Source organism: Perissodus microlepis, chromosome 12 (assembly GCF_051167445.1).
Source record: "Perissodus microlepis isolate ML-2025 ecotype Zambia chromosome 12, ASM5116744v1, whole genome shotgun sequence".
NCBI lineage: Eukaryota > Metazoa > Chordata > Actinopteri > Cichliformes > Cichlidae > Perissodus > Perissodus microlepis.
The window spans coordinates 27840228-27860419 of NC_140472.1; the positions used below are offsets into that span (position 1 = coordinate 27840228).

The following is a 20192-nucleotide window of genomic DNA, read 5'->3' on the forward strand; positions in this document are numbered from 1 at the left end:
TCCTCTCCTTTCCTCTCTTTTCTTCTCCAATCCACTCTTATCCTCTACTCTCCCTTGCTACTTTGTTCCTATTGGTCCATTAAGTCAGTTGATGCTGCAAGTCCTTTAGCTCTTTTATAAGCAGCTTTTACAAGTTGGCTCACTGACTGTGGACCACTGAAGGATAGAATTCAATGGCACCAAGGCCCAATGGATTTATCCCTTTCTTATATTCACAGCCAGAAGATCCTGGCCTGACACACACAGACGCTTTTCTTCATAGCTCTGTTTTGCTTGAAACAACTTTTACTTTATTTGTTTATCACGCTAACTGGCTTCCGTAATTTGGAAACTCTACAGGTGAAAAAACAAAATCAGTTTTGTTTTACTGTACAGCTTGTTTCAAGTAAACAAAAGAACCACCAAAATGAACAGTTCATTTATCTGCTCATATACTATCTCTGCCACCTGTCTTAGAAGCTCATTAAAGTATCTCAGACAACTTTAAACCACACCATATCCTTGAATAAGCCTGGGTTTCCCACTGTGGTTGAATAAACCATTTGCTTTAATTCAGTATATCTGCTACTAGCAGACAAATACTTGCCATTGTTCAATAAGAAATGCCCATCTGAAATGAAATTGGTTGTTTAAAGCACACTGATCCACTGTGTATTTGGGAATTACTGTTTTACTGCCTGTTATTGATAAGTGTTTTTCAGTTTTTCCAGAAGGAAAGATGGCAGTCCATCTTCCCACTTGGAGAACATGCACACTTTAACTTTATTAGAAAAAAATACTGTTCACATAAGGAGTCCATAGGCCCAAAAAACATCGACCCAATGTACAGCGTACAGGGAGTGCAGAATTATTAGGCAAGTTGTATTTTTGAGGAATAATTTTATTATTGAACAACAACCATGTTCTCAATGAACCCAAAAAACTCATTAATATCAAAGCTGAATGTTTTTGGAAGTAGTTTTTAGTTTGTTTTTAGTTTTAGCTATTTTAGGGGGATATCTGTGTGTGCAGGTGACTATTACTGTGCATAATTATTAGGCAACTTAACAAAAAACAAATATATACCCATTTCAATGATTTATTTTTACCAGTGAAACCAATATAACATCTCCACATTCACAAATATACATTTCTGACATTCAAAAACAAAACAAAAACAAATCAGCGACCAATATAGCCACCTTTCTTTGCAAGGACACTCAAAAGCCTGCCATCCATGGATTCTGTCAGTGTTTTGATCTGTTCACCATCAACATTGCGTGCAGCAGCAACCACAGCCTCCCAGACACTGTTCAGAGAGGTGTACTGTTTTCCCTCCTTGTAAATCTCACATTTGATGATGGACCACAGGTTCTCAATGGGGTTCAGATCAGGTGAACAAGGAGGCCATGTCATTAGTTTTTCTTCTTTTATACCCTTTCTTGCCAGCCACGCTGTGGAGTACTTGGACGCGTGTGATGGAGCATTGTCCTGCATGAAAATCATGTTTTTCTTGAAGGATGCAGACTTCTTCCTGTACCACTGCTTGAAGAAGGTGTCTTCCAGAAACTGGCAGTAGGACTGGGAGTTGAGCTTGACTCCATCCTCAACCCGAAAAGGCCCCACAAGCTCATCTTTGATGATACCAGCCCAAACCAGTACTCCACCTCCACCTTGCTGGCGTCTGAGTCGGACTGGAGCTCTCTGCCCTTTACCAATCCAGCCATGGGCCCATCCATCTGGCCCATCAAGACTCACTCTCATTTCATCAGTCCATAAAACCTTAGAAAAATCAGTCTTGAGATATTTCTTGGCCCAGTCTTGACGTTTCAGCTTGTGTGTCTTGTTCAGTGGTGGTCGTCTTTCAGCCTTTCTTACCTTGGCCATGTCTCTGAGTATTGCACACCTTGTGCTTTTGGGCACTCCAGTGATGTTGCAGCTCTGAAATATGGCCAAACTGGTGGCAAGTGGCATCTTGGCAGCTGCACGCTTGACTTTTCTCAGTTCATGGGCAGTTATTTTGCGCCTTGGTTTTTCCACACGCTTCTTGCGACCCTGTTGACTATTTTGAATGAAACGCTTGATTGTTCGATGATCACGCTTCAGAAGCTTTGCAATTTTGAGACTGCTGCATCCCTCTGCAAGATATCTCACTATTTTTGACTTTTCTGAGCCTGTCAAGAGCCTTCTTTTGACCCATTTTGCCAAAGGAAAGGACGTTGCCTAATAATTATGCACACCTGATATAGGGTGTTGATGTCATTAGACCACACCCCTTCTCATTACAGAGTTGCACATCACCTAATATGCTTAATTGGTAGTAGGCTTTCGAGCCTATACAGCTTGGAGTAAGACAACATGCATGAAGAGGATGATGTGGACAAAATACTCATTTGCCTAATAATTCTGCACTCCCTGTATTTCCTAGATAATATTTATAATTTATTAACAGACATAGCATCTGGTAGTTTCGATACCTTGTGTGTGGGAATGTAAGTCAGAATGAGTCTTGGATTTCCTACATGCCTTTCCTCAATTGCCGTTGGTGCTGCTGACTTCCTTTCTAAGAGGTCCTTTCTTTATTTTCCTCAATTTGTCTTTTTCAGTTGTAGGGTGACCATTTGAAATTGCTCCTCACACCTTCCTGCTTCTTATTCCACACACTCACATTTACAGTGTGAAAGACAGAACCCCCCCCCCCCCCCCCCCCCCCCCGACACACACACACCCCACCCATAGACCACCCCCAAATCAATCCACTGCCCACCTGCAACCAGCAGCCCCCACACCTTTCACACAAGCAGGCAAAAACCCACAAACATGCACAGAAAAATAAATTCTCTGGCATGACTGTCACAAAATTTACATTCACAATTCCCAAAGTCCTCTTCCCATCATCTTATCCATCCTTCACTGAATCTTTCATTCACTCAATCTCGCCCTGTTTCTCTTACTCCTCAAGGAGAGGCTGGCTGTACAGAGTGAAGGAAATTGATAAGGAAATTGGAGAAGGGTGACTGTGTAAGTATAGTGAGAGTGCAACATGCTGTATGAACATGGAAGAGAATGGTGGCTTAGTCGTATTTCAGTTCAACTTTGACCAGTCATCTACTGAGAACTGCGGATACCATGATAACCACAGCTTTCACAGCAGTCAAATACACCCAAATACACCATGTAGACTTCACATAGTAGTACCTTATTAGTACCTTATTAGTATTTGGAAAATAATATTCCCTGTTGTAAAACTAACAGAAAAAATGTAATAAGGCTTGGTTATGTTATGATGATTAACCCACATATGACAGAATCAGTCTTTCTCCTGCTATCTATCTCTTTTCTAACCTGAAGGCCATTTTATAGCCGCTGTTGTCTTCCTCCCTGGTAGTGCAAACTAAAGGTGACAATACAACTGCTGGACCTGTTTTGGTGTTATTTCAGCTTGTTATGCGCCTCTCAATTTCTGCAACCTGGCTAAGATGATGCGGTCTCATTGAAAGCACTGTTGTCCGTTTTTGCTGCTATTTCAATGTAACTAAACAAAGGCTCAGAGAATTTCAGATTGTACAAAGGGAGATGTTATGACAGCTTGAAAAGATGCAATTTTGTTTGTAGAAAACCTGGAAAAAAATCTCCACAATTTCTTTGCTTCTGATTTCGGCTACTTCTCCTCCTACACCAGAGCTGATTTGGAGGTTTTGTCTGAGTGGTGACACATACTTCATGAAAATATTGCAGAATATTGTTTGGCAAGCTGTCACCACTGACATAAATGCTATGATGACATCATTGCATAAGACTTGACCAATGCAGTGACCATAAGTAGGCCATAAAACATTGTATGGGCTATTTCACAGCCATCTGATATCACGCCAAAGCTTAAAATGGACACGCATGCTGAAGTACCAGCAGGGGGAGATAATATATTTAAATCCAAGAAGTCGTTAGGGTCCAAGGAACGTATGAAGTACATTCCTTGGATTCTTAATCGCTAGAAACTAATAAGCTACGCTGCTTATATATATTTATATGTAAATGTGTTAGCAATGTCTGTTTAAATGCTTACTCGTGATTTTTTTTAAATGCTGGCTTGATATAAAATATCTCCGTCTGTTGGTCCTGCAGTTTACTACAATGTCTGCATGCGTGTCCATTTCGCGCTCCAGAGAGGCAAAGTGTGAAATGGACAAGTTGGACCGACGTCTCTGCTACACGTTTTGTCATGATACTGGATTGTTTACAGAAGTATCTGTAGTAGTCCCTGGAAAAAGCTTGGAAAAAGACAGATGCCTTCAAAAAAGTACAGGCGATTGGTGGAACCTTCTGTTTATTTATGTAAACTAACTTTTGTTGTTACTGTGAATTGGCTGCATATTTTAAAGCCTGGCAAGATGAATTCTATTATAATCTTATACTATGGATCTTGTGAGAATGTCTATAAAAAGGGCTAATGACAAAGACAGAGGAACGTGAAAACAAACTGAGGAGAGGAGAAAAGTGATGCTGGGAGGTATACAGGATTAAAAAAAGTAAGCAAATAAAAAAGAAGCAGGCAGAAAGTGAAAGGGGGTTACTGGATCCAAGCAAGTTGGATGGAAGGGTAGGGAAAGGGATTAGTGGTGGTGGAAAGAGATAGTAGTCAGACCATACCTGGGGAAATGTGACTCCACTGATCCTATGACAGGGACATCAATCAACAGGTGGTGTGCATGGGTGTGTTTGAAAATTGTGGGGTAGACAAATTCAGCAAACACACCAACGGGCAAGGACAAACTGAAAGGTAACTTAATCACAATAAAAAAGAGGGTGGACTGAAGCAATAATTCAAGGCAGGAATATGACTCTATCCACGACCACCTTGTTCATGTTAAAAACAGTGTTTGGGGTAGCCTGCTACCTGTGGTAGGCTAATACTATGTGCAGATGTTGAGGGTGTGGGCACCTATGACCATCTTGAAGGAAAGATATCCAAACTGCAAAATACAAAAACATTTGATTGACCAACAACCCCACAATATTGTGTTTTAAAGGTGTTTGTTTCTATGGGTACACCTGCAAAAAACAATCAGTACAACTACAAATGGACAAGTTAGGACAGCAGCCTGCACTTTTAAAAAAATGAATGACTTTCAAAGTTATCACAATAGTTTCATTGATTATCTTTCCATTTAAACATTTGTATATAGCAATATTATTTTTTAAAAATAATATTGTGTATGCTGGCTAGTCTTTTTGAGTGATCTGGGACATCCATCCATCCTTCCTTCCTTCCTTTTCCACTTTTCTCGGGCTGGGTTGTGGTGGCAGTAGTCTAAGCAGAGAAGTCCAGACCTTGCTCTCCCTGGGCATCTCCTCCAGCTTGTCTGGGGGAACACCAAGGCGTTCCCAGGCCAGCCAAGAGATAGAATCTCTCCAGCATGTCCCGGATGTGCCCTGGGGCCTCCTACCGGTGGGACATACCTGGAACACCTCACCCAGGAGACACCCAAGAGGCATCCTTGTCAGATGTCCGAACCACCTCAACTGGCTCCTTTCGATGTAGAGGAGAAGGGTTAGGGGGCTCTACTCTGAGCCCCTCCTGGACGGCTGAACTCCTTTCCCTATCTCTAAGGGAGAAGCCAGCCACTCTTTGGGAAAAAAACTCGCTTTTGCTTCTTGTATCTGTGATCTCAATCTTTTGGTCACTACCTAAAGCTACCCAAAGGGGTATAGATCAACCGGTAAACTGTGAGCTTCGCTTTTACCCTCAGCTCTCGCTTCACCACAACAGACCTGTACAGCATCCACATCACTGCAGCCACAGCACCAATCCATCTGTTGATCTCCCGCTCCATTCTCCCCTCACTTGTGAACAAGACCCCGAGATACTAAATCTCCTCCTCTTGGGGTAGTAACTCATCCCTGACCCAGAGTGGGCACTCCACCCTTTACCAGCTGAGGACCATCGCCACAGACTTGGAGGTGCTGATTCAAATCTGGTACCTGACAGCATAAATTGCATCTACACCTCATCATCTATCCCTCTCACCAATCCCTGTCTTCTGACTGTTTGTTTTGCTCTGCACAAATCTTATCCGTAGAAATGCAGATAGACTTTGTATGCATTGCTAAGACACTCCAATAGTTGCCAGAAAGTGAAAGTCACACCTAATGCATAAGTTCTATAGGCTTAATCCTGTTTGACATATTATCACTAAACAGTTTGCAGGTCAAAAAGACTCTCAGGCCATAAGAAAAGGAAGTCCACTCCAATAACTAAACTTGTCACATTAGGATAAATTCCAGCTTTTAACATTACTTGGGTCTGGCATTGAGCACATTTAGACACAGTTTAAACCACTCAAAATGAGAACTTCAAAAACAGAAAAATCATCTGTTGTATAAGTGTGAGGCAACTGACCTGAAATAATATTTTGTTTTTCTGCAGGACAAGCTTTAGTTTTAGAGCCCTGGTGTTTTAGAGTTTCGATGCCTAAACAAAACAGTACCTAAAAACAAAAGCCCTTTAAATCTAGTTCTATACTTAAAGAAAAGTAAATTAAAGTGCATGCTAGTAAAGCACATCAGAGATGCAAAAACCCAAGGGCAATTTATTGAAGTTAACTGACGGTCCAAATTCCCAACTAGTAAAAGTTTTATTAGACCCTTTGGCTTTGGAGGGGTCTTTCTACAGCTTTTTACAACTAATACTACAGCCCTGTTTTATAATATATGGCTTGTCTTCCAGATCCAGTTCAGATAGTCAGAATTTCCTTAGGGATTATTAAAGTATTCTGATTCTGATGACATCATCAGAGGTTATTTCTTGGACATTGTTTCTCCACAGCCACAGAAGACCTTTTACAACTTTTCACATGTCGATCAGTTGTGCCTATGACAATTACAGCTACATTAACCATTACAACCAATGGAGTTCCCCTAGAAGATTAAAAGTATCATTAATACTAGCGATAAGAGATCACGCAGGGCAGTATAAGGAGGGACAGACAGCAAGAGAAAAAGAGATAGAGAGACCACCAAAATAAACTCTATGCTCATGATGAATGGGCTGCTCAGAAATAGAAAACTCATCCCTCTCTCATCCCCTCCATCCTCGTTCTCCCTGTTATCTCTTCTCCTTAACCACTCTTTCCTTCCTTTCTTCCATAACTCACACCATCTCTATTTATCTCGCTGTATGTGTCTGCAGTCTCCGTATTTCTTTCCGTCTCACTCTCTCAGATAGTGTGCCATCTGTGTGATCAATGGAGTTCATTCTTTTCAAAAAATTCTACCATGATAGATTTTCTTTCCCGTGTTGTGTCTGCACTGAATGAAGCAAAAGCAACCTGATGTTTTGATGCTTTTATCAAACACTTAAATTTGGACATTTGGTGGATTTTAACAATTCCAAAATATGTAACTGCTTTACTAGAAATATTAACTTTTTAATAAAATCACAATTACTTTGCTAGCCATGCCTAAAAATTTATAACGTATACTTTTTTGTTTAAGTCTAGAACAAAAACAGACAAAAGCACACACACGATAACAACACAGACTGGCAAAGAGGAACAGAAGATTGAGACCAGAGAGGGAACTTGACAGAATTAGTTGGCTGATGACTGTCACACATGAATGGAAATTGCGAGTAACGGTAATTGGGTAGCATGGTTTTCTCCTGTGGTCACAAGACAAGAATCCTATCAGCTTTTCAATAGTATTTTAATTTTGCCACCAGAGAATACAAAGTATTACATCTACTACTACATCATACATTGTAACCCTAAGAGTTGTTACAGGATAGAAAATTGAAGCAATCAGGGAATTGCAGCATTGACGGATTTTACAAGTGATACTGGCTGCATCACAGAGTGTACATCACATTCTGTGAAAATACCATCTTACCAGCTAACACTGTATGCTGCTTTGTGAACAACAAACCGCAGATTGCTAGTGACCTGAAAGAACTACTTAATATAAAAAAGAAAGAAAAAAGAAAAAAAAAGCCTCAAGGTCTGGGGACAGAAAAGAACTGAAAAGGGTGTAGAATGACCTAAGGGTGAAATGGAGGAAATGCAAAAACTCCTGCAGGTGGAGGCTGGAGGGCAAACTCTAACAGAACAACATGAAGGGTATGTGGAGTGGAATTAATAAAATCATTGGGTTCAAGTGGACAGAGAGACGAGCACGGGCAGCCTGGAGAGAGCAAATGAGCTAAACAATATCTTCAGCAAGTTTAGTTCAAAGGCCTATGCTGCCTCCTCCATCACACACACACTAAGTTCCACACAACCCCCCAATACCTTCCATTATTTACCTTTCTCTTTTGCTTTCCCCCAAGAGATCTTACCCACATGTGATAAACCACCTCCTACTTGACTTTGACTTCTAGTGAGGTTGCAAGACATCTGGAGAAACTACATCAGGACAAGGGGCTCTAAGGGCCTGTGCTAGCTGGCTGTCTGTAATCCTGATTCACATTTGCATCCTGTCTGCAACCTGAAGCAGGAGAAGATACCAGTGTTTTGGAAAACGTCATGTTAGAAACTGAGACCTCAGCGGTACAGTCACACTCATAAGAGTCATAAACTCACAAGCAGGAAAAACTGATTGGAGAACATGTAAAGGGGCGACCAACCAAGCACCAAAGTGAGTCTGATGGTTCAAGATGGCAATAAAACAGCAATAGACTCAGACTGCTATCAGCTTGCAGTCAAATTGGGTCAAATTGGCAGGCAAAAAAATCAGTGTAATCACCAGGTAAACACCTATCTTTCTTAGTCACAAAGAGGTTGCCATCCTAGTTTTGCTGTAGTGTTACTGAACCATTAACTATTGACCAGGTGCCATCACATGACATCTGATTAAGGTGCTGGAGAGACTAGTTTGAGTTATTTTGAAATTGCAGGTGAAAACATCTCCAGTTAACAAATAGACCAAATCTGCAAATCGATGACACATTAATCTACATGCTGCAGAGAGCATGCTCCTATTTTGGTAGTACCAGCTGCTTTGTGAAGATCAGGTGCACTTAACACCATTCAGCCAGCTACTGAGCGAGAACCTACAGGAAATGGCAGTAAACACATCCACCATCTCGTGGATTACAGAGTACCTGACAGACAGGCCATAGTATGCGAGGCAGTCCTCTGTCTGACTTGGTGATGTGCTCCACAGGAAGATGTGCTGTCTATTCGTGTTCACCTTTTTACACCTCAGACTGAGATGTAAGAGGTACTGAAGCAGACATCCTTCAATGTGTACAGCAAAATGTTGGCAATTTTCTACCAGTCAGTTATGGGGTACATAGCGTTATTTAGAATCATTCTTGTAGAATAAGTCAATGAATTTGTAAATGTGTGTTTTGAGTGGTCAGTAAGTAGAAGCCAGTCCAGTCCATTCCATAGTAAATCAGGAACAACATTTTAAAACAATTTGACACATTCTGCTTTGGCAGTGAATGGCAACCCTGAATCACATCAGATACATAAAGATGGATTATGCTACTCAAAATGTTTTCATATTAAAGTTCTCCCTCCATTTTTATGTATAACAATTTACTTTAATATACACTCTAGCCTTTTACTAAGCTGTCTAAACATTCATCATTCATCCACACAGTAACCGGCACTTTTTCAAACAAGGCTGACAATGAAAGATAGTCTTTGTGTGCATGTATGCCTGTGTGTGTTTGTGTGCACCTCTCTCTAATTAAATTTAAGAATCAGACTCAATATTTAACCAACACAATATCGGGCACTGCTGATAACATTATCAAATCTTGGTATCTGTCCTTTTCACTCATACCCATCTGGCTTTTCTCTTGCTCTCTTTCTTTCTTTCTTGCTCGCTTTTCCTGTCCTACACGCTCCACTGTGTTTTGATTACTGGCTGAATTTGTGTCTTTGTACTTGGAAATAGAGCAGGATGGGCATTTTGAGAGGGGGAAGAAGGATCACAGATGGGCCTTGTCAAATCTCTGTACATCTGGCCTTCTCCCTGGCCAGTTTTCTACACAGAGAGACACAGAATGATCTATACTTATATTTCATGACCATTTTGTTAATCATGATCATGCATGCACAAAGATGAATAAGGGACAGGGATAGTTTTGAATGTCATATAAACACATACGCATAGTTAACCATGCATGCCCATGAATGAAACACGCACACTCGAGTGCTCATAAATACACACACACACAAAGACAAACTGTGCAGCAGGACACAGTGGGTATGGACTCCTGTTGTGGTTTATGGTTGCCAAATAATGATGGCAGGGAATCAGGATCATGCCAGGTTTAAAGGTAGCCAATAGCATGTCAGTATAAAGATGACAGAGGGCCAACTCTGACTTGTTGTATAGCGCCACCAATTGAGCTCAAATTGATGTCTCTTTCCACTGAAAGCCCTTTTTATAGTAATGCATCTTTAAAAAAATATATAGATTCCCTGTATTTTGGCATTTATTTAATTTGTAACCTAGGTTTATTAAATTGCCCCCAATGCTGTGTTTTTTGGGGTGCAAGGCTGCTACCAATCACATTGCAATCAAACATTGATCAGTGCAACAGTGCAAATAGGACAATATTTCATTAATATGCAGAGGAACTTTTTTTCCCCCAATTTGTTTCTCATATTTTGATGATGTTAATGACTCCATCCAAGGGTCAACTTTTGTCTGCATGAAAACGCTCTGCATGCACGTATGTTTATCAGCTGTCCAAGGTCCCTTTCCTAGATTGGGACATATGCTTCATAGAGTCCTGTGGACACACACACACACACACACACACATACACGACATACATACAGCAATATGCACCTCAAAGGTACTCATAATGATAGAATAAGAATAAAGAAAAAGGAAACCTGGAGCTTACTAAGAAAATGTACTGATTATATGACCACATGACCTATCTGCCAGACATGATTATTTCGAGCTATATCAGAAAACCAACTGCGGGTACATTTCAAAGGAGCTTCTTTCTGCCAATGACTCTCAACCTCCAAGAATAATAGGTATCAAAATATGAAGTGCTTATCTCCATGCTGCAGCCATAAATCTGCATAATGTGGCATAATGTTGATCTCTAATACTACATGAAGTTTCATATCAAGTAATAAATATGACATCACCTTCATAGGTTATTTTTTATGGAATAAACCAAAGCACTGAAGATCAATGAAATAAGTATTTTTACATATTCTAAAAGCCTCTTACATTACACAGCCAATGACTCAAGACTGAATAGGTCAAATCTCCTGCATTGTTTGTAATATATTGAAGAAAAAGGTGTTGGGTAAGCAATAAAGTTCTATATTCGACAAAGTTTGCAGGGTTAGGGCAGTTTTCCGACTTTCTCCTTTCCTCCATGTATGTTTGAAACAGTTCTGCCAGAAGCCTCTACTCCTCTTCTGTAGTCTCAAGAAATAAAGCATTTTACTGTACCTTTAGTGGTACTAAGGCTTATCTGTAGGTACGTACCATCTATGGTACTGCAAATGTACTCTCGACAAGAGTACTTAAGTCTTAAGCCTAAAGAGACTCACCTTTAACCTCTGGTGATACCTAATGTATTGGTGCAAGATCTGACTTGTTTTTTTTTGTTTTTTTGTTTTTTTTTAAAGGTAAAAAAAGAAACTGGGTACCCACTAATTTGTATGATATATTACATTTTTTATATTTTTGTATATTTAAGGACAGAATTTCTAGGTGAAGTCAAGTGGCAGAAGGCTTCCACTTGGGTGAATCTCCTGTCTGCTTTTCGCAGATGATGTGGTTCTGTTGGCTTCATCAGGTGGTGGCCTCCACCTTGCACTAGAGTGTTTTACAGCTGACTGTGAAGCAGCAGGAATGAGAATCAGCACCTCCAAGTCTGTGGCCATGGTCCTCAGCCTAAAACTTCAGGGTCAGGGATGAGTTATTGCCTCAAGTAGAAGAGATTAAGTATCTTGGGGCCTTATTCATGAGTGAGGGGATCATGGGAATGGGAGATCGACAGATGGATTGGTGCTGTGGCTGTGGTGACGCAGACACTGTACCAGTCCATCATGGATGTCAATCTTCTCACCTATGGGTAGTGACCAAAAGAAAGAGGTTATAGACTCATTTTCCCCCCAAAAATGAGGTTTTTTTTGGAAGGGTGGTTGGCCTTTCCTTTAGAGAAAGGCCAACTGGGATAGATGTCCCAGTGGGAGGAGGCCCTGGGGCAGACACAGGGCATACTGAAGAGATTATATCTCTCAGTTGGCCTGTGAATGCATTGGCATCCCCCAGACAAGCTGGAGTAGGTGGCCGGGGAAAGGGAAGTCTGGGCTTCTCTGCTCATGTTGCTGCCCCCAAGACCCGGCAGCAGATAAGCAGAAGAAAATGGATAGATATTTTAATTTTATGTTTTATTTTGTAAAATAAGCAAAGGAAAGTGGAGAAATTTGTGTTTGGCTGATTATTTTTATGTTGTAACAATACCTCTTGGCAGTATACCATCAGACATTAGGTGTTTGGTGACAAGCACGCCACATTTGCCTGACTTGGTATTGTGCAAAATGAAGTTGCAGCATTATTTGGAGTGAGCCTTAGAATCATCTCCAAATTTAAGGGGATATAAACAGACTTTTCAGTAGTATAATATTCATTGCCAAGAAGCACTGTTACATCAACAAAATAATCAGTTTGCAGATTTTACTGCTTTGTTGCTTTACATTCCTTATGTCACTTTGCTAAGTTAATTTTATATATAATTATCTATTTGTTTTTAATTTTATCCAGTCATCTACCTGACTTGCATATTAATAACAATTTCCAGTCTTACCCACCACTCAATCCACAATTAATTCCACATGCCTGAAGGGAGGAAACGCTGGAGGCACAGTGAGAAAACATGGCACCATCATCAGATGAAGAATAAAGAGAGTAACCAATAGAGGGTAGATTTTTAGGGACAGAACTTCAGTTTGAGATTGTACAGTAATACAAAGTAATGACCATTATGAATTTGAGTAAAAGTTATAGTTTTAGAATTATTTTTCTCTACAGATTTTAATTTGGTAGCAGCCATATTAAGCTTCACTCCAAAGCTTTAGTGATACAGAAAAGTATCCATCTGTTCTAAACTGACCCGAGACAAGATTTTGTGGTGAAGTGTAATGTAAAGCACATTAGCATCTTCAATCAGTCAAATGCTTTGTCTGCTCATTTTTCCAGAAATGTTTCAGTTTTTGTCTTTATCATTTTTTTTTATTTTTCTCTTTTCTTGTGTTTAGTCATCTTCCTCTACTTCAGTCTTCTTCCCTTTATTCTATTGCTCTCTTACTGTTCTCTTTTCCCTCTGCTTGTCTCTCTCCCTTTAAACTGTTCCCTATGTGCCCACGCACCATAACCAAACCAGCCTGCTTATTCATGTTTCACTGAGGTATCACTTTATTTCTGTGCTATTATTTTTTCTGTGTAGTCGCCTCGGTATGACTTGCCCCAGACAGCGCTACGCTGTCCCACCCTCATTATATTTTCACACTTCGCTTCCCTAGGACACAAAATGCACACACATTTCCACACAAACCAAATGCATTATGTGTGTCTTTTGTTTATGCCAGCTTGGGTTCAATGGAAATCCATCTGTGTGTGGGTTTTTTTGTTTTTTTTGTACGTGTGTATAGGGAAATGTAATAATTTATTCTTTTTTTGGTGTTTTTACCATAGTAGGTTGCCATGTAGGCTATTCATTCATGATAGTTTCCACAGTATGCTTATTGTTATCATCAGGAACTGTAATCACTACAAAAACACTGCACTGTAGGCATAAAACATTCGTAAGTAGGTTCAAATTTTGTTATCTTTTAAAAATGGATAAACTTTGGTATATATTGATAGCAAATCAAACTTAACTTTTATTTTAGATATATTGCTAACCTGCCAAAGCTTAGCTTAAACAGACAATAAAACAACCTACTGTCACCCAACTCAATCCTGCTAAATCCGAATTGATGGAAAGAAGGAGGCACCTTTCTTAAAGTGTGCAATATCCACTTTAAACCAGAAATAAATAATAAGAATCACAGAATATAGTGAAATTAAAATATTTTGAAATACCCTGTACAGTATAAGCAAAACTATTTTAACATTTTCTGGTAATCTGGTAAGCAGGTGTTTAACAAAAATAAGTTTCCAGGGCATTACGTGCATACATCTGAATCTCTGGCAACATTTCTGGTGCTGTAACCGAAGACCAAAGCTAGCTTAAAAAAAATAACCATTCTCTTCCTTGACTTTACTAAGCTGTAACATAATTAAATATTTATGGTGGTGGCATTTAGCTTACATTCACAATTAAACAGGTTACAGTAAGTGATCAATTCTGTGCTTCAGTGCATTACATAATAAAAATCTGACAAGCCAAACAGATGAAGGTTTAATGTAAGAAATAAAAAAAACCCACTCCCAACACAGTGCTTTCATCAGAATTCCTTGCCCTCTTTGGAACTGAGATACTGCATCAAAACCACAGTAATCTGAGGCTACAAACTCCCAATGTTTATGAAATGTCTGGCAAATATGCTGGAAGATGGATAAAAATTGAATGTAAATATATGGAAATAAACTGCAAAGGAGCAATATGTCATTTTTGATATATACCTGTGTAAGGCCTTTAGAATAGGGATGAAAAACAGCGATGCATTAATGTAACCTGTGATGCTCAGTCTAACACTAATATATAAAACTGTGAGCTAATGTGTTCGCACATATTTTGCCTTGTAAAGAAACTATAGAGAAATACAGTGTATTTTGATCTGTGTTGGTGGTTTTTAACACGTATGATTTATTTAGAAAAGCTAATTGATGTGTGCATATGTTTATATCAGTATATGTAAAAATGAATAAATAACACAGCCCAGTGAGCCTTGCATTTAAATACATGAATTTATGTTGGCAGATGATTAGCTGCTTTGGATTTCTGTAAAAACTGAGACTGTAAACAGTAAACATTAGATATTTGTTTTATGAAAGGAGTGTTTTTATAATTCTAATGTTGTTAATTATTTTCTTTTCATTTTTCTTGTCCCCATCCTTTTTCTCTTATGCTTTTTTCTCCTTATTTCTTATTTCCCTCATTTATCACCCATCTCTCATCAGTGTCTGACAGCCCCTCAGTAGCAGCAGGCGGTGGACCAGGCGGAGGGCCGGACATCTCCCAGTCCCACTTCTCCTCCTCTCTTCCCACCTACCTCCCTGTCCAATGCCAACTAAGTGGCGCTGATTCCGCCTTCTTCCTGCGAGAAGCCAATCAGGAGGTTATGCGAAATGGCAGCCTATCATCACGGACTGAGCCATTCTTTCTCCACCAGCTAGAACCAGGCATTTCTGCCCCACACTCTCTGCCAAGTGTAAACTGCAGTTATGGAAATCTGAGCACTGAGCAGCCAATCCCTGTGGAATTGCTTCAAGGTCCACCACCACACCTGCTCCTTTCAACAAACCGTGTGACGTTGAACTGGAAGGTCAAAGGTCAGGTAGTGGTGCCTAAAGTGGGATCAACAAGGCCCTGGATACAGGTATTATATTGTTTTGGATTGTTTGGATTGTTTTTCAAACATATACTGACTTAACTTTGAGGCTTCACATACAATACACTTACCCATTCAAGAATCAAGAAGCACTAATTACATCATTTGGTAATTTATTTACCTGTATGTGCTTGCATTCAGCTTTATTTAATACTTAAAAATTGAATCCATTTATTATTCAATGAAAACAATATAAATGCACCTGCTCTTAGAGACATGGTTTTTTTTTATCCTGTTAAACCTGCTTCAAATTTTTTGGCCACTAGGGGTGGTAGGGAGTAAAGTTGTAATAGACAGCATCTCAGCAAACACGTGTTTGCATATTTGGGAGAAAGGAAGGATATTAGTATTTATCATATTTCTATCCATCTGATTGGAGAAGCTCCCATATTCAATTTCTGTCCTCTCTGTTATGGTTTCCTCAAATTCTGAAAGGAAACAGTACAGTTCTGTAGCAGCTAAATACTCCATTATGTTCACAGGCTAGTTGCCCATTTTTTGTGCCATACAGCAGGGAAATGTAAGAGCAGTGAGAGTAAGCCAAAACAATAAAGCTGTGGTTCAGAAAATTAAACCAATGAGCTGTAAAGCTAAGAGGCTGCAGAGTCAGGTGATAATTCTTTATCACTTTATCACCAGGAGAAATACCCTTTACACACAGTAATTTGGTCCAGTGCTTATACAACATAAAAACATTAAGTTGCCCAGCTTTAATGAATAGACGAATATCTGAGATCTGTAAATGACAGGGAAGAAAATGGTTTTTATAAAACAGAGAGACAGATAATTTATAGTCTTTGATTGCGTCTTACTAGCTGTCCAGATTTTTCCATTATGACATTATAGGCTTTTGTGTCCTCTTCAGGTATTGTTTTACCTGGTAGGGCGGCGTTGGGATGAGCCTGAACCACCTCCATCATCCCTCCTCCCATGCATCAGGGCCTTGGCCATCCGTGACGCTAGTGAAGCAGCACCCTCGGCAGGCTGCCGACTCATGGGACCATCTGGTATCTGTGTTGTCCGTCTGGAGATTCCCCCAGCTTGGTTTACACCACCACAAGTGAGAAAGAGACCTCCTGAAGTGGCGCTACCATCAGTGGATGTGTATTACTCAATTATACCAGTGGAAGGTGCTGGTCAAGAGTGTCCCTCTATTGTTAATGAGCCATGGAAAGCTCCAAGTGCAAACCCTGGGCCACATGGTGGTCTGGCTATGGGCCTTGGGGGGCAGTGGAGCACCCTAGTGGATGAAGGTCTTCAAGACATGCTGAAAGTTGGTTCTGTTGCAATGAGCATGGGCCCTGTTTCTGCCAAAGGAGAAAGACTACAATTAGATGACAATGTGGAAGTTTTGGAGCCTCCCAGTCCTGTTCGGCTTGGCAGAACAGTGGCTTTTGCCATCTACATGAAGACAACTTCAAATACGGAACAGTTTACATTGAGGTGGGAATGCATACACTTTCACTTTATCGTCTGGCTTCGTTTTTATTTGTCATTCTGATATGCATTTCAGTTTCACTCTGGTTCTTTTTCTGTCATCTTCACTTATTTCTTTCCTTCCCATCCGCTCTCTCTCTTCTTTCAACACCGCCGCCTCCCGAGGTTGATGGCTGTCACCTTTGTGTACTCAGCCTCTTTCAGGAGCCAGCAATGCAAATAACAACTTCATGAATATTCATGTGTGATCCAAGGAGGAAAGAAAACACTGAAAATGAAAAGCAGGAAAGGGAAAGGGTAACACTGAGGGACTTAAGGTTGGGAAGAGAGACAAGTATAAGAAAAGGTAAAAAAAAAAGTCATGCAAGGTCAGCTACATTACGTTTGTTCTGACATAAGCAGCAGGATGTTTTCAGGTGGCTGTTTGTAGGGGGAATAAAATCTTTTCTGGTGACATAACGTTTATAACCCCTGATCTTGAGCTATTATGGAGATCTGCATTCAGTCTCTGCCTCATCATTTCACTGTCTTTAGGGATTTCAGGCTGACAAATGATAGAAGTACAAATTTATCATTCTATTTAATGTACATCCCAACACACATTGATGTGGATTGCTGTGGTATTACCATAAAATTGTACTCCTACGAGGGTTAAAACAATTCAGGATATTTTGGGGAGCTTTGTGAACCATGTTATGACTCCCTTTGTCACATTAGGCTTGGCTTACTGCATTTTAACATTTGCAAAGGATTTCATTTAATTTTAGCTAGTGAAGGCTGGACAGCAAAAAGTACTTGGAACAGCTTTAGCTGATGCACATTTCCAAAAGATGTGTTGCCTCAAGATATTTTCTGGTAAGTAAGGTGTCTTGAGCTGTTTCCACTCATGTATCAGGAGAATATCAGGATAGTCAAACATTTGTAGTTGTGTTTTCTCACATGTAACACATAGCAAGAGATAGTCAGCCTCAGAATCCTACAACTGGAAACAATCGGTTTGCTTTAGACAGGGCTGCTGCCTGAGTAGAGCTTTCAGGAGGCAACATGTGTGACATCCATTTACTCGTTGCAAATTCACTGGACAATTATCTGCTGTGTTTTCACATGGTGCAATAATGTCTGCACGGCGTAGTGGTTTGCACATTTGCATTTGTATGCAAAAATCCTCAGTTCAAAATCAGAACAAGACATAAACGTACCCTCAGTGGGTCATAAGCTATCGTACTCTTAGTGTTAGTCCCAAGCTTCCAAAAAGGAATCTGTGTTAAATCAAAAATGTGGTTCCAGCTGCAGTGGAGAGCCTTGGGAGACGAGTGAACAGCCAGAAGAACCTTTATTCTTACATGTGTGCAGTTGGACATAACTCGAACTTGGGAACTGCCAGGTTTAAGACAGCCAGACTAATTGATTATTCATATATACTTCCAGCAGGTGATCTAACTTGATACCCAATTCCTTTTTTTTGGTACTGCACATTTGGACCATTTATGTTAAGTAAACTGATTTATCTAATCAAGGGACATATTTACTACCACAGACAGTCAAAATTAAGATTGCTATTAAGCAAGTCAAAATCCTTTTACCATCAATTTACACTTAATGTGATAGTTCATCTTTAACAACCACTAAAGTTTATTGATGTTTACTTACGCTATTAAGAGATATTTTGGAATGGTTGGCATACACAATTGAGTAATTTGCACCACACGAACAGCAACAAGGTTAGCAGGGGAGTCGGTAAAACACTGGTTATACACATTCAGAGTCACCATAAGGAGGCAGGACACAGAGTTGTGTTACTGGGGTTTTATGCATTAACTAAGGGACATAAAAGCCCTGCCTAGTTGGCTCAACAATAACAGCTTGCAAAGCTGGTAATGACAGAACTGTTTATGAAACACTTTACTGTTACCGTCTGAGTCTAGTCAAAATGAATGGTCAGCCCCCAAATATTATTTATTTTAACTAAATTAACTGGCAGTTGGTACTGGCAGTTTGGTGTCATGAAATGGCATCCCAAATCATTTTGCACCTTATTGTTATGCATTTTTTACTTTTCACGTCTCATTCTATGCCGTCAATATCCTAACCCTGAGATGCATGCTAACCCTAACCTTTTCACATGTCATTTGACAGCATCAAATGACACCAGATAAAGGTTATGGCTAGGGTAAACACCAGGGTTAGGACCGATAGTTGAAGAGAGAGATAGAAAATCAGTGAAAAATGCATTAAGATGACAAGTGAAATATAGTCGCATGCTAATCATATGCATTGTTAGTTTAACTAAGCATTTTAAAAATACAGTTTCTGAGGTTATTTTATGATGAAAAGATGTTATAGATCAGTGTTCTTATATCTTCAAACAAATCAATACATTTAGAATTAATAGATTAAAAATACATAACCACCTGCACCAGTTTGTGGAAGCTATCCTGTTGCTTTTTGAATAAAGCTTTCTGCCCAATTGTGTTTTATGTATGTGACTAAAGACTGGCCACTTACGTAGTGCATCAAATGCAAAGTAGACAAGAACTCGTAGGTTTACTTGCTCGTCTGCAAATTTAGTCTCAAGATTTACATTGACAGGTAAACAGAGAAGTGACAGCCTACACTCACCACAGATGAACAGCAGTCAGAGTTGATTCGCTTACATTTAGATTATGCACTTGAATTTGGTGTGAGAAAACAGAATTCAGTTGACTACAGTCTGCAATCTAGTGGTGAGATTTTTCACACTGTACCTTTAACACTATAATCTAAGTCAGTTTGACACATGTTCCTTACAAATACTACTATATCTAAAGTTGTGCATTTCTTTGTGCACATCAAATGTGAAGTTGATCTCAGGACACAGAAGGAAACAAGAGGCGGCCAGAGTGCAATGCAACTTGTCTTGCTACCTGCTGACAAACACACACAGACACAGAGGGAAATAAATATTCCACCAACATCCAGTGTTATTTCTCTCTGCCATGAATACACGCATACATCATATGAACATTCACGCATACTGACGATGTTTGTTTTATGTGTGTGCATTAAGTGTGTATTGAAGCACACACCCAAACACAAAAAACACACACTTACCTGTTGAAGTGATGAGATGTGATGTTTTGGTTCCCCCTACAGACACTTTGTCTCTGCCTTCATCGTGGAACACCATTGTTGTGTGTATGTTTATGCATTGTCTTGTGGGTATGCAGTTGTGCCCGGTATTGCTATGGAAAG

The 20192-nt window shown here is 39.8% G+C and overlaps 1 protein-coding gene across 1 annotated transcript in view; it reads left to right on the forward strand.

The window, feature by feature from the left end:
- LOC146376501 (transmembrane protein 132C) overlaps window positions 1-20192 on the forward strand; it is a 283608-nt gene that overhangs the window by 84602 nt on the left and 178814 nt on the right. The window contains exons 2-3 of the mRNA XM_084945651.1: window positions 15094-15512; window positions 16390-16967. Coding sequence (XP_084801777.1) covers window positions 15094-15512; window positions 16390-16967 — 997 coding nt within the window. The remainder of the gene's footprint in view (window positions 1-15093; window positions 15513-16389; window positions 16968-20192) is intronic.